The 14,268-nt window shown below is 39.8% G+C and overlaps 1 protein-coding gene across 2 annotated transcripts in view; it reads right to left on the bottom strand.

Moving 5' to 3' along the window:
- Positions 1 to 1,038: 1,038 nt before the first annotated feature.
- The window catches only part of PITPNB (phosphatidylinositol transfer protein beta), a 67,629-nt gene continuing 54,399 nt past the window's right edge, over positions 1,039 to 14,268 (bottom strand). The window contains exons 4-7 of one of the 2 annotated variants that reach the window (XM_074004110.1): positions 9,475 to 9,585; positions 7,712 to 7,834; positions 4,224 to 4,309; positions 1,039 to 3,012 (exon numbers count right to left, since the gene is read on the bottom strand). In XM_074004110.1, coding sequence (XP_073860211.1) covers positions 4,262 to 4,309; positions 7,712 to 7,834; positions 9,475 to 9,585 — 282 coding nt within the window. In that variant the 3' untranslated portion in view covers positions 1,039 to 3,012; positions 4,224 to 4,261. The remainder of the gene's footprint in view (positions 3,013 to 4,223; positions 4,310 to 7,711; positions 7,835 to 9,474; positions 9,586 to 14,268) is intronic. The other variant, XM_005567707.5, reaches the window with a different exon arrangement.

Raw genomic sequence — 14,268 nt, 5'->3', positions numbered from 1 at the left:
ATGAAACAGGAGGGAAGAATCACCCCACTGTGCTACAGGACACAGTGTCTCAAGTGACCCTGACCACCTTACAGCTGGGCATCATGGCCTCCATTGAGAGATAAGAAGTCCAAGACTCAGCCAGGAACCAGGAGGGTCCCGGGTATGCCTGACCCCACATTGCCCAAGGACTGGCACCCTAGGCTTCTTGGGTCCCAGCTGCCAGGCTGCCTTGGCGACTTCTGCTTTCTCATCTATACAATGAGGATGGTGTCTAAGATCTCTCTCAACCAACTCTCTACTCTTAATCACACTGCCTTGTAATTTACCTGTCCACATGTCTGTCTCCCACGCTGGAATGTACACTGCTTTTATTCATCTTGGCAGAGAGAACCGAGGGCTCACTGTATCCATGCTCGGATGGCCAAGTGCATGAATGATAGTGTCACCGTAAACGCAAACACAATGTCTGAAACACAACACTAAGAAACTTACCTCAGAAAACAAACCAGTAAGATATCCCAACATATGACACTATATATTAAATCCAACCATAGAGCCGAGCTGGCTACCTCTCCTTATGTTCAGCAGTTCTACAATGTGAGCCAGAACCACAAGAATATGGTTGTGACACGCACAACAAAGTAGACTGGAAAGGACTAAATCCTAAAAGGAGAGGTAAAAGGTGACCCCGCACCAAAAAGACCTAATCTTCAAACAATCAGAATCAAATGGCAAAATCCTTACTAAGTGCTTTAAAAATACGATGGGTTTTCCCTGTTTTCCCCTTTAAAAATAATTTCTGAAAACTGCTGAGACTAATAACATGTAATCCTTTAGTTTACTGCTTAGCTTTTAAAGACAGAAAATTACTTAAGAAACCAAACGTAACCACTTAGTGTGGCACAGGTACATTTCAAGAATAAGAATTTGCAATTAAAACAAAACAATTTTCCCAGAGTGGCAGTGCTGCCAATGACAGAGTTCTCGAAAAACAGAGTAGTGGTCTGAGGTGTTCCGAACCAGTGGCTCAGAGAAACAACCACTCAAGCACACAAGTGGCATTTTGTGATCAAATTTATTTTTTGTTTAAATTTCATTTACTTTGTTTTACTGTAATTTACACAAGAGACTGCCAAGTAAACTAGGTATTTTACATTCACCACACATTCCCTCAAATCTCCACAGTTGTTAGAAAAACATTAAAATCCATGCGCCGGGCTCTCATTTCCATGTGTGCCTAAGCTCCCAATGATACTACAGATGCCAGCGAGAGTTAAGTTCATTAAAAGGAGAGGGCTAGACTCTTTATTTCACAAAATTAGCAATAATCTTCCTCGCACCAAACACTTTGCAGACAATGATTATGCTCTGACAAAACCTATCTTACAACAGTGCCCAGAGAGTAAACATCGGTCTTTATCCTGAGTACACAAAGGACGTATGAAATGTGGGTTTTGTTGCTGAGGATAACAGGGTATTGCAATGCAGTAGTGATCCTAAACATCCTTCCTTGTCTGATTCACTGAAATCACTCCAGTGGGGGAGGGATGCAGGACATGTGGGAAAACAAGGAGCAGGCAGGACAGGACTGTCAGCAAATCAGATTACTAATGTGATTTGACTGCAGGGGTTGGCGTGTTTTAGGAGGGACAGGAGGTTAAAAAAGACAGTTTGTGACCTGAAGGCTTCAACAATATAATTCTATTCAAGCTTCCAGGACTGACAGGGGAAAAACTGGATTCAGACAGAGAAAGCTGATAAAAATCTAACCTAGCTATTGTTCCTTCCTTTAAAAAAAAAAAAAAAGTGGCAGCCCGTTCTGACCAGCATTCTCATGATGCCTATTCAGGATCTGTTCTGATGACATCCTACTTGAGAGCACATCCCACAGTCGGAGGTCCCCCAGCCTCCTGGCGGGGCCTCCTCACCGCACAGGCCAGACTCACACTGCATCTTAAACTGTTCCTATCCCAAAGTCACCATCTCCCCCTTGAAGTGTGTGTTTCCACAAGAAGAGCAAAATGTCATCACTAACTATATCCTATCATGTGAGCTCTGAGGAATCTAGACCATTTGCATAGTTTCCAAGCTGTAGTTACAGACTGTCATCTTCAAAACAAGACTCCGTGAAGTGCTATACTTTTAGCTTTTCTACACAGCCTACAATCCTATTAAGACTAATTTCTCCATCAATGTGTTTGCCTAACAGGAGGATGAAAATTGTCTAGTGTTTATTATAAATCAGAAACCGTCATCTCCATTTTTGCTAGGTTTGATGTAGAAAAATATTTGAAATTTAAAATATAAAAATCCAATAAAAACCAGAATTTTTTTCTAAGGATTTTTCCCTCAGGGCAAACAAGTAAAAACTGGCCTGTAACTTTGCTCCTTACCTTATATTGTCAAATTTGGCTACAAGATAATGACCATCCAGAAATAAATAGTTATAAATATATTCAGAGTTTACACCCCAGATTCCCTGGAATACCAAAAAATTTTGAAGAAATTTTCTGTGGGAGTCTACTGCTTATGGGACTAAAATAAAAATTTATAAGAAACTGACTTAAAAGAAGAGAAAAATAATAAAAGGCTATATATGTTGGTCCACAACTTGACATTTATGAAACATACCAGCTAGTATTACATTGCAGTCAATTTGTCCATTAATGGTATTACTCTGATAATTATTAAAATCTGTTCCAGGTATATATATTGAAAATATTTTCTTTTGCATTCTTGCTGAAGATAGGTACAGTACTTTGGAGAAATTGTACTAATCCCTTCAGTATGTCTGTATGTACATATATACACAAATGTGTGTATTTGGATCTGTAGCTCTACATGCGCTTTATATACAGCTACAGACATATGCACACATACATATATACACACGTGGTGGAGAACCTGTGCTTGTGTGTGTATCATCACAAGCACACATCTGGGAAACGTCAACACTGAAGATACTGGTCAGATTCTTCTTCACTCATCACTGGCTGCGCTTGTTCCCCTCACTTGACCTTGATTACGTAACTGTAAGAAAAGTAAAAGACAGTGCAAAATGTGTTAAAATAGAGACAGAAAATGTTAGACAGCAGCTTGTCAAACACACTTTCCAAAAAAAAAAAAAATTTCTCAATGTATCAAAACTTTTGGCAGAAAATGTACCCCAACTACTGCATCTTACAATTTTCATCTGTTTAAAAAGAGTTTGGTCTTACTACTAATGCCACAATATATTCTCATCAGAGGGGAAAATAAAGTCGAGGCAGAAATAAATCACAAAAACTTAGGAGAGTTTAACAAAAGTAACAATAATTTATTATTATTATTTTTTTAATGAACATGGAATTTAAAAGTGTTTTGGGGGAATCTTGGAAGAGTTACTTCATTCTTATTTGGCACAACTAGCTTTTCTCACAATTGAACACTTCATTCATCCCAATGTTCAAAAATTAAAAGAGCAGGTAGCTCATGTGGGGCAGCAAAGAACCACAGTGGAGGGAGGAGAGTGTTACATCTCGTTCTTTTTCTAATAAACATCATAGTTCAATATAAACAAATGATACAGCACACTGTCGATTTTTGTTTACTCACACTGGTTTCAATTTGTGAGGGAGATTTTGATTTCCTGTTTTTTTGCATCTCTGGGAAAATTTGTTATATGGGCATATAATGTTTTAAAGAAATAAGACCACAGAAATGTTTTACACCATAAATTAAAACTAAAGTGCATTTACGCAGAGTACAGCTAACTGTAATAACTGAAGATGAAATACCAAGGAAGACTTTCTGGTGCACAGAAAATATTACAGCCAAAACAAATTATTGAGGTTGGCTCGTATGGTATGGGATAGAGAATCTTTATTTGATCTCAAGTGATTTTACATATTTCCTTACTAACCACAAATGGTTCTACAAAGAACCAGGTCAATTAACTCAGTATCGAAAAATCAGCTAGCTTCTAGGACAATGTGCTACATGATGAGTAAGAGCACCTGGCAGCTGGGTTCTAACCCATAACACTAAAAACTAACCCAGGATTACTAAATTCAACCTGGTCCACAGGTAAAATTTTTAAAGACTATATAATAAGAGTTCACTATTAATTTCTAAAATATTTATCTTTTAAATTCTAAAAATAAAACCACATTTAACACTTAGAGCTTCTGCTCAGCAAGTTAACTGCCCATCACCAAAAGGTACAGGTTTTGAAACATCTTTTTACCCAGGTCTTCACTTACACAGTTTGATATTGTCTCTGACCCTACAGGGGACTCATCTAGACATCAGCAGCCGACGTGCCTCGAACGGAACCCCTCTTACGCATCTAAACGTAAAATAAAATTGTGAGCTGCTGAAATCAGACTCTAAATAGGGGTTAGTAAGCAAGGGGAGAAAAAAGATCTAGAAGAAATTATGAAGTGATGGCTGACTGTTTATAACCACATCCACGTTAAGAATGAAGTTCTGAGGCCCCTCAAATAACCTTGGCTTAAAGACATTCTTGCAAAAGGCTTTTCTTAGCACAAAAAAAGGTTTATCTATCCTTAAATGTAAAAAACAAAAGCCTGCAGACTGATAAAAAATTATGAAAAACAGCCAATGGGTAAATAAATTGTTTGCCAATATGTGAGAAAACGTCCTAAAGGTCTGGTCCACATTTGTATAGTCCCTAGGCCAGACAAGGAAGCCATGAGGGTGTGGGCCACACCTCTCTGCTGCTTCTGAGAACAGGGTCTCTCAGCGGAGTCCTTTAAAGGAAGTTTACTGAAAGGAGGGAGAATGAAAGGAAGAAAAGGCAAGCACAGAAACAATGTATGGCAAACCATGAAGGGCACACAGATGTATTAGAAAGGACAGGCATTCATAACAATAGCCTCCAGACAAGCGACACAACTCAATGAGAAAACAAAAAACCAAATGAACAGAAAACAAACAAATGCAATAAATGCATTAAAACTCAACACATCCTCACCCCGACCCCTGTACCAGAAGTGCCAGTTAAGAACAAACAGGTAAAACGTTAACCTAAAGTCCTCCTTCAGCCGTTGAGCCTCAACCCCAGGGCAGTTCCCTGCAGATCATAGGCAGGGGCATTCCTCGTGTGCCTAACCTCTCAAGATACTAATTCTCTCCAGGGCAAAAACCCATTTGAAAGAAATCCAATTCTTAAAATATTTGCGAATTAAGAGCATTATAACGTCATTAAAATCTATCATCAGGTGTCAGGGGTCAGGACCTCAAGGAAAAAGCATGGTAAAGAGGACTCTAAAATGGGATGCCTCTTCAAGAGGCAGGTGCTTTCCGGGTAGGCATTCTTGGCCTGCAGGCTTGATGCTGCCCAGATTCTGAGGATGCTTTCACAAAGCCACTGTTAGGACTCAAAGCAGCAGCATCTTGATTCTGTGATGTGGAATCAAGCACTCCCCAATGACCTACAGCAAAATAACTTAAATGGGATTCAACGTTAAGATGCAGCACTTAATGGTGAAATTTGTCTTAAAATGTTTTTGAGATAGTTGACAAAGCAATTGCTATGTACCCTCACTGTGAAGCAATGATAGATTTTCTACTAGCTTTATGAGGGGGTTAATCAGTTTCAGCAATGTGGGTATAAGAATGATGACACTGTCTAAGGAATTGGCCTTTTACTTCTCTATCTTACACCTTCTTCAGGAGTGCAATTTCCAGCTCAGAAATAACTGATTTGCATGGAGCAGCAGCTGCACCTGCAGGCCCACTGCCATAGTTGAGAGCAAGAGTCACCAGCTCCACAGCGGAGGGTCACAGCGTGTTGATGCTGGGACCATTCTGTGTTCAGGTATCGTGCGGCTGAGAACTTGTTAGGGAAGCAAGAGCACTTCCCTGGGGGAAGAAATCTCAGTCAAGTTCTGTCCAAGGGGTCCAGAGATAGGTAGGGGTCAGAGTCCAAACCAGATAGGGCTATATTTATCACCTGGTCAATGGTAACTACTCTTCCCTATGTGACACACAGTTCTTCAGTATAAAAATTAAAAACTGAGAGAAGGGCTCTCTCCCAAGGGTTTGAGCTGTTGGTAAATCCTTGTTGAAAATGCCAGTGCTACATCATGAGCTTAGTGTGGATGGCTGTCTCTTGCTGCTTCTGTTTCATGTTCAGTGGACACCCACCAGCAGCTTGGAAGGGCTGAAGGCAGAGCTGGCAGGTATTCCTGGAGACTTGGGCACTTGGAGGGAGTGAAACCAGACAAGGCAAATGGACTAAAACTGGATAGGGTATCGAGGGCCAGGGGGGTGCTTGTTACAGAGTCAGAGAAAGGCACCTGACTCATGAAAAAGGGAACACAGAAGTGGGAGAGAGGTCTGGAAAGAAAGGTAGGAAGTGCCCATGACCTGCTGTTGCCTATTTAAATGTTTTGCCTGTGGCTAGAATAAAAATAAGGAAGTGAGGGGGGTATCTTCCGCTCTTGCCATTTCATCACCCTATTCCCTATATCCAGAACTCAGAGCCCTAATATTAGTATGAGAAATTGGAGTCAAAGAGGCTTCTGCTGGCTAGTCTAGAAACCAAACCCTAATTTATAAAATATGTTCCAAATTTCAAACAATCAAAATTTTTTGGAACAAAATCCATTCATAAGTTGGAGTCTGCCTATAGTTTACTTTATGTATAAGATAAGGTTAAAATATTTTATTGCCTTATAAAGAAAATATGTCTTAGTCCTCTCAGAAGGTTTATATAAAACTAATTAGAAGCAGATCTGCTGTAATCACCAAAAGTAAGCAACTTTAAACAGATTCTTTACGATGCTATGTGCCAGAAAAATAGGTTTCCTTTTGTGCCAAAGAATCTGATTTGCTGCCATTCTCCTGTGATTAAATGGAGTTTCTGCCTCACACACAGGCGTTTGTCAAATGCTCACACCTGCAGGGCTTCCAAAACTGGGCCTGTTGGCAGGACTTGAGATGACCACATGGAAACCACTAGCAGGCCCTGGACATTCCTTGGGTTCGTTTCACCCGTGGGGTCTTACTGCCAACTGAAGACAAACATGGCCCAGGGCAAAAACAAAACAAGACACATGCAAGAGGAAGCCAGGGAAGCATCCATCCCGACGAGAGAGGAGACGCCCACTGGCTGCCGGCCCTGCCCACTAGTGGTGGTGAGCAGCTGGGATGGGCTGTAACACTGAACTGTGGCATGCTGACCTCTTGCCCAAGGATCACCTGAATCTGCCTAAAGCTTAGGAAGAAATAAAGATTCACTGCTAGTTGGGAGAAGCAGAGGAGGCATTTCCAGAATTAGTAACAATACCACTAGCCTTACCTTTTCTACAAAAAAAGCGAACTAGGACTTATCGTGTTAACATTTGTAAACTTGCTGTGATACAAACTGAGCCAAAAGCAACTTAGTCTGGCAAAGTGTCTAAAAGGACTGTGAACCAGGAACCAACATAGAGAACTAGAGTTTGTGTGTAAGAAAGAATACAGAAGCATTAGATATTTAACAGGTAACAAACTCTAGACTGAGAAAACTCTAGTCTACCTTCACGCAATCTGCTCAACAAAAGACAGATCAGAATATGTGAAGGAATAGCAGTGTCTAAGAAACTCCATTTTGATGAGAATAAGTAGAATACGGAATGGCTTTTAATAACACTCTTCCTAATTCTAGCTCTGTATTTACAAGCATGTATACAGTTTTAGAAAAGGGAAAATTAGAGAATTGCCATAGAACAGCCAGTCTTACTGTTTCTAGTTCTTTCTGAGTCTCGTCTTCCATTCTCCTAATGTCTTCCATTGTGAGATCGATCCACTTGTCAATCCAACAAAACAGCTGGCGATGGAAGTTTGTAAATATCCGTTTTTCTTGCTTTTAAAGCAAAGAAAAAAAGTAGCATAAGATGACAAAAACTTAAGATTAATGACACATTAACTTTACATGTTCCAATTAACCCATGAAATTTACACATTTGGTTCAAAAAGACTACTCTGTAGATTTGTGGAAATCATAATTCCATTTTATTATCATTGTGTACAGCAAAATTTAAAAAAAAAAAAGAACCTTTCCCTGTGAAATGGAAAACAATCTCCCAGGCAAAGGTGTCATGATCTAGTAGAAATTAAAAAAATGTGGTGTGTATGACCTAATCCAACACATTCCTGCTGGGCCTGATTTATTTTTACCTTTTTTTAAATGTCAATGAGCAAAGGTCAACTAGATTTCTTCTGCTATAAAACTATATATTGTCATTCTTAACATGCACTATGAAGTGGAATACAATAATGCATTGAAAGAAAAGAGTCCTGGGTTCTTTTATTAAATTAAGAATCATTACAAACTCTCCCTTAATTTTTCTACACAACACGTTGCTGCCACTATTATAAATATATTTAAAAACCATGTATATAATGTGGTTTCAATTGCAGGATTATTTAAGTTTTATTCAACTTTCCCAAAAAGAGAGAAAACTGCATGGAACAGTAAGTATTTCTGGACAACCTTCAACTTAAAAATATTTTTCCATGAATAGAAAGGATTTTATCAATTACATGTGTGACTTCCATTTTTTCAGAACTGGACTGTTAATCTATGATTATGATCCAAGAGGAAGGAAGAATACCAATATTTACAGAATGCCTACTGTGGGCCAACTGCAAGCAGGCCCATGAATAATCAAAGTTTCCAGCACTTTGAGATCCTTGTCTTATAAAGTATTACAGCAGCTATAGTTTAAAAATAGAAAAGTTATTATGAAACAGACACTACTAATTGTGAAGATCTGAGATATAATGAGGGTTTCTTTATAATAATAACAGAATAAATATTCACCCTACAGGAAAAGTAAATACCAAGGAAACGTTTCAACATTCCTAGGTAGTAACAACCGTGTGCATTTATAAAATTCCAATTCTCCCCTCCTCCTAGATCTAACTGCCCATGTTACTTTCACTTTAATAAAGAAGACATAAAAGAGAAACAAGTAGAATTTGGATCATCAGACTGTGTACCTTAGTTCAGAGTGTGCCTGTTTTCACTAAGGACCTCTGAAGAAGACACCGCTCCCCTGTGACAGCACGAGGCACACATATATATTCTGAGAGATATGGAGGGTAGGGGGAAGGGTCCAGCTGAGCTGGGGCAGAGGAGCCCTTCAGCATGCTGGGCTCGCTCTCTCCCTCCAGCCAGGATCAGAACACCAGGTCCTCTTGGGGACGTGCTGTGTGGGGGAAAAGGGTTCTCTACAGAAGTCCTGGGCAAATCATAAGGTAAGCACTTTGAATGAAAAGCTGTTGTGCTTGTCCCCAAAGAAAGTCCCTTAAAACCTCTGCTGCCATCTGTCTTTGCTGCTTCAAGGTATAAAGAAGGGCTGAAATGAATTATGTAGGGACAATAATTTTCATATCATAAAGGAGGGAAAAAAAGTAACAATAGAGAAGATATCCCATTAATAATAGCTAGCTCCGATCTTACCCTAAATCTAAGTCACCACGTTTTCAGCAGATTTTTACCTTCTGAATGAAGTTTTCTACTTTGCTTTGCAGTCCCCACCACTTGAATTTGATGGTCACCAGCTTATAGGCACACATCTGGGGACAGTCAGGGCTGTTTGCCAGCTCCTTCTAGATGAGAAAAATTGAAAAGGAGAAATTGTGACTTAAATATTTATGTTTTCATTAAAATTGACTGTTGTGTAACGACATCACAGACATACATGAAGAAAATTACAATCTCATGTGTTTAATTCAGATATTTGAAAATTTGAAATCATTTTAGCAAAAGCCGCAGTATTCCCCTGCTGTAAACCCTCCTTCCACAGACCAAGTTACTTCCTAGCTCTAAAGTTTAATAGGTATGTTGCTCTGCCTCAAATTACACTATTCAGATTTCATATTAAATACCAAATTCTATTCACATCAAATCAATAGTGAGCCTTTAATACGTAAGGGTTCTCATAACACCATCACCACACTCCCTTGATGTGGTGAGGCACAATAAAAAATGACAAGGAAATTCAGCTTTCTCCTGTTATCTTCAGATATTCGCAAGTGGACCTGTACTGTTTATTAACTGAGGTATTTTCAATAGAAGGGAGATACGAAAAGTGATGCAACAGCAAAAATGATCTGTAATTACCAAATATTTGGAGGTGAATCCTATACATACAGACTTCAATTTCCACAAATGACTACACCTCACAGTTTAAATGGTGTAGTCAGGAATCAAATCAAGACTTGTTCTGGTAAACAAGGGAAAATAAACTATTTTTTTAAAGAGCCAAGAGAGGCGGGGCACAGTGGTTCATGCCTATAATCTCAGAGCTTTGGGAGGCCGAGGTGGGAGGATCACCTGAGGCCAGGAGTTGGAGACCAGCCTGGGTAAGATAGCAAGATCTTATTTCTAAAAAAAATTAAATAGGCCGGGCACAGTGGCTCACACCTGTAATCCCAGCACTTTGGGAGGCAAAGGTGGGCAGATCACTTGAGGTCAGGAGTTCGAGACCAGCCTGGCCAACATGGTGAAACCCCATCTCTACTAAAAAATACAAAAATTTGCTGGGCGTGGTGGTGGGAGCCTGTAATCCCAGCTACTAGAGAGGCAGAGACAGGAGAATCGCTTGAACCCAGGAGGAAGAGGTTGCAGTGAGCTGAGGTCACATCATTGCCCTCCAGCCTGGGTGACAGAGCAAGACTCTGTCTCAAAAAATAATAATAAAAATAAAGAAATAAATAAACTGGGATGAGAGGTGGGGGCACTGCAACCCATGTTATTATTGATGATTTCTGTGAGTCTTACTGAGGCTTTGCCTTACTTAGTGAGTTCAATATACTAGCATGTTTATTTTCAGGAGTGAGTGAGTGGGGGTGGACCAGGAGCTTGCAGCATACATCAGTGACTTAAATACACAGGTCCACTTCCAAGGTGATGTGTGCAGAAGACCAAAATACTCCTGAGCTGACCCAGAAAAGCCTGGAACAGGTGCATAGCAGTGAGCCCTCAGGGCTCAGTCTACTGCAGAAGGCACATAACAAAGCACCACAGAGAGCAGAGGCAGACCACAAGTACGGTCTGGGGAAAAGAGCCTTTCTGTAAACCTGAAGCCCCAGTGTTGGTGTGCTTACAAGATGATTAAAAAAAAAAAAAAAGGCGACATCATCTTAGGACTGTTGTGCGGTTGTGGGGACTGAGCAAGGCAGTTTATGTTCCATGCTTAGTAGGTGAGACTGAAGGGCTTAATACATGTTAGTTCTCTCTTTCCATTGTTCTTTAATAAGTGCTGTATTGACCACTTTTGAATCTGCAAGACAGTTTTAACCAAGTTGCCTCCTAAGAGAAGAAAGTCAGTGCAACACGACGGGGACCCCTTTTATAAAAACTAAATTACTGAGTCAAAGGCCAAAGTAGCCTCTCCCATGGGCTCTTCCCTCTTCACTGCTGTCCTTGTCTTCACACGGTGGTGCCCAGACATCACTGGATCAGTCCCACTGGGTGCCACCACCATTGCTTGTCAGCTTCAACTTACCAGCTTCAACTCATCCCAGTTTCAAAAAGCTGCGTGTGAGCAAAGATTCTTTCTCAAATCGGCCACATACATTCAAAAAATGATTAATTTCTAGGTCTTATTCTAAACCTCAAGATTATTTTTCCTTTATGTGATTGAAGCACCAGACCACATTTTTTTCCCCCAAATTATATACCATGGCGCAGTTTTAAGTTAATTCTAGGGATATGCTATATAAAAAATTCTATCCTGGTATTACTAAGCGACTGAATGTTCTATAGAGTCCTTCATGATTGATCAACTTTTCTCAAGACATTTGTTCTGTAGTAACATTTCATCTTCTGAAGAATAACCTGATACATGGCTTAAATCAATGAGGTAGCACCAGTAAGCAATTAAATAAAAATATTATAGCAAACTGTCCTCTTGCAGGTGAGCTCTGTTAACAAAATATCTTGGCTAGCTTAGCTCTACTTTTCCATGACTTTTCCCCCATAAAACAGAGTACCAATGTGAAAATTCAGGATGTATGTGTATACTTTAGTAATATAATATAATTCAGCAAGTATTACGTGGCACCATTTACCCTTTACTCTGTGCTACGTGCTGTCAGGGGACATAAATGTAGCTGGTAGAGAAGAGGATAATTATGTAAATAATGCTGCCCTTGGTGTCAATATTCTCTCCCAGGAAACACCCTCCTGTTGTGGATGCTGGCTTGGGCTAAAATCAAATATTTACATACTCCTCCCTTTGCTCTGCAGGCCCCTGGCACTTAAGCTGGGCTCCTGGATGAAGAAGCGTCAACAAGCCTTCCATAAGACACAGCTAGCTTCTAAGTGTCCAGCTTTATTGAAATGACAACAAAGTTGGTCTTCCACAGATCATTTGACCAATAAACAACGAGCCAATGCTGAAGTACTTTCTAATCCAATGAATGTCACTGAAAATCCTCATATGCAATACAATTTGGGTTATGCAGAATATGGCACTTAATTGTGAGATACAGCTGCCAAACAGTAGCACTAGACTAGGAGTAAGGGGACTTGGGTTGCAAGGTAACTTCCTGTTTAACACAGGGCAGGATCATTAACCTCTCTCTGGGCCTCGTTTCTCCATCTGTAACAGGAAAACTAGACTCTATCAGAGCTTTTCATTCTCCACTGAGGAAAAACTAAAAGCAGGGGTGAGTGAACTAAGGTTCTTGAGGGCCAGGATTGGTCTAGGGCTGTACGTGGTAAACATTACACATCTTTGACATCCAATGGCTTGTCCTAAAACTTCCTGTAATTTTGTGTTTTATTCTACAATATGCCTGGGCTTCAGAAAATATTCCCCAGCCTGCCACCCACCCACAGTGAATTTCCTCTATGACTGAGTACCCCACCAAACCACTGATGAACTCTAAGATACTTTCCAGATTGAACATTAGAAGGTCCTATTAATTATGAGCTGCTGAAAGCTTTCTTCTACAACTTCAAATCATTGGACACCTTGTACTAAATGAAAAATCTTGGGTGTACCTAGAACACTGACGCTTCAGAATTCTCCAGCAATTTTATAAAAACAGTGGGATGAAGCATGGTTCTAATTAAAGGAGTAAGCTAACTGTAATATACATATGCCTACACTAAACTTGAGCTCCAAGAACAGAGTACACATATATGACTTCAACAATTAACCAAGTTTATTTCTCACATTCTTTCTAGTGACTCTGGCAAGCTGTGCAAATCAATTAATACTGGTAATTCATAAAGTAACACTGATCTATAAAATTCATTTTAGAAACTATAAGCCATGGGACAAAAAGGAACCAGTTCCCTAAGCTATCTTTTCAAATCTAAAATGTATATTCAGTCCCAATCTGATTTTTGCTTTCCATCCAATTTACAAGTAATTATTTTTTTAAAAACCCTTCAGAGAAGAACACGCACCCAACTAAAAAACAACAGCTTGTTGCCTAAAAACATAAATATTACCAGAAGAAAGTTGAGAGCACACAAGCTACACACATTTTTTTCAATCATTATTATTAATGTATACAAGATATCTAAAAGTTCTCATACAATTCTCAAAATGATTTGCGGGAGTCATCTGTTAAATGTGAGCTACGGTTTTTAAAAGTACTGATTAAGAACATAGCTTTGAAAGTCTCCATACTTATGATGACACAGAAAATAGTGAAAATGTCCGAATGTCGTACAATAACCTAAAAGAATCCTTTTGGTATCATCTCCCTGGAGTGAAATCTGACACTAGGTAATAAAAAGTCTTAAAAGCGGTTCATATCCTACCCTGTACCCTTTAACCTGGTAATTCCACTTTCAGAAATATATCCTATTAATCAAGTAAAGAAATAATACCACAGATTTATCTGGTAACAGCAAAAATCTGGACTTATTAATTATTAACTTAAATACCCACTACAGGAGAGGGGTGAAATACTTCACAGGCCTTCCATACAATGGGCTATTATGCATACAGCCATTAAAAAACATTTTTTTCCAGCGTTGCGGTGGTTCACATCTGTAATCCCAGCACTTTGCGAGGCCGAGGCAGGTGGATCATCTGAGGTCAGGAGTTCGAAATCAGCCTGGCCAACATGGTGAAACCCCGTCTCTACTAAAAATACAAAAATTACCTGGCTGTGGTGGCGGGTGCCTATAATCCCAGTTACTCGGGAGGCTGAGGCAGGAGAATCATTTGCACCCAGGAGGTGGAGGTTGCAGTGAGCTGAGTTCGTGCCATTGCACTCCAGCCTGGGCAACAACAGCAAAACTCCATCTCAAAAAATAGAGAGAGA

The sequence above is a fragment of the Macaca fascicularis genome, chromosome 10, assembly GCF_037993035.2.
Source record: "Macaca fascicularis isolate 582-1 chromosome 10, T2T-MFA8v1.1".
Lineage (NCBI taxonomy): Eukaryota > Metazoa > Chordata > Mammalia > Primates > Cercopithecidae > Macaca > Macaca fascicularis.
This window is presented reverse-complemented; position numbering and strand designations above follow the sequence as displayed.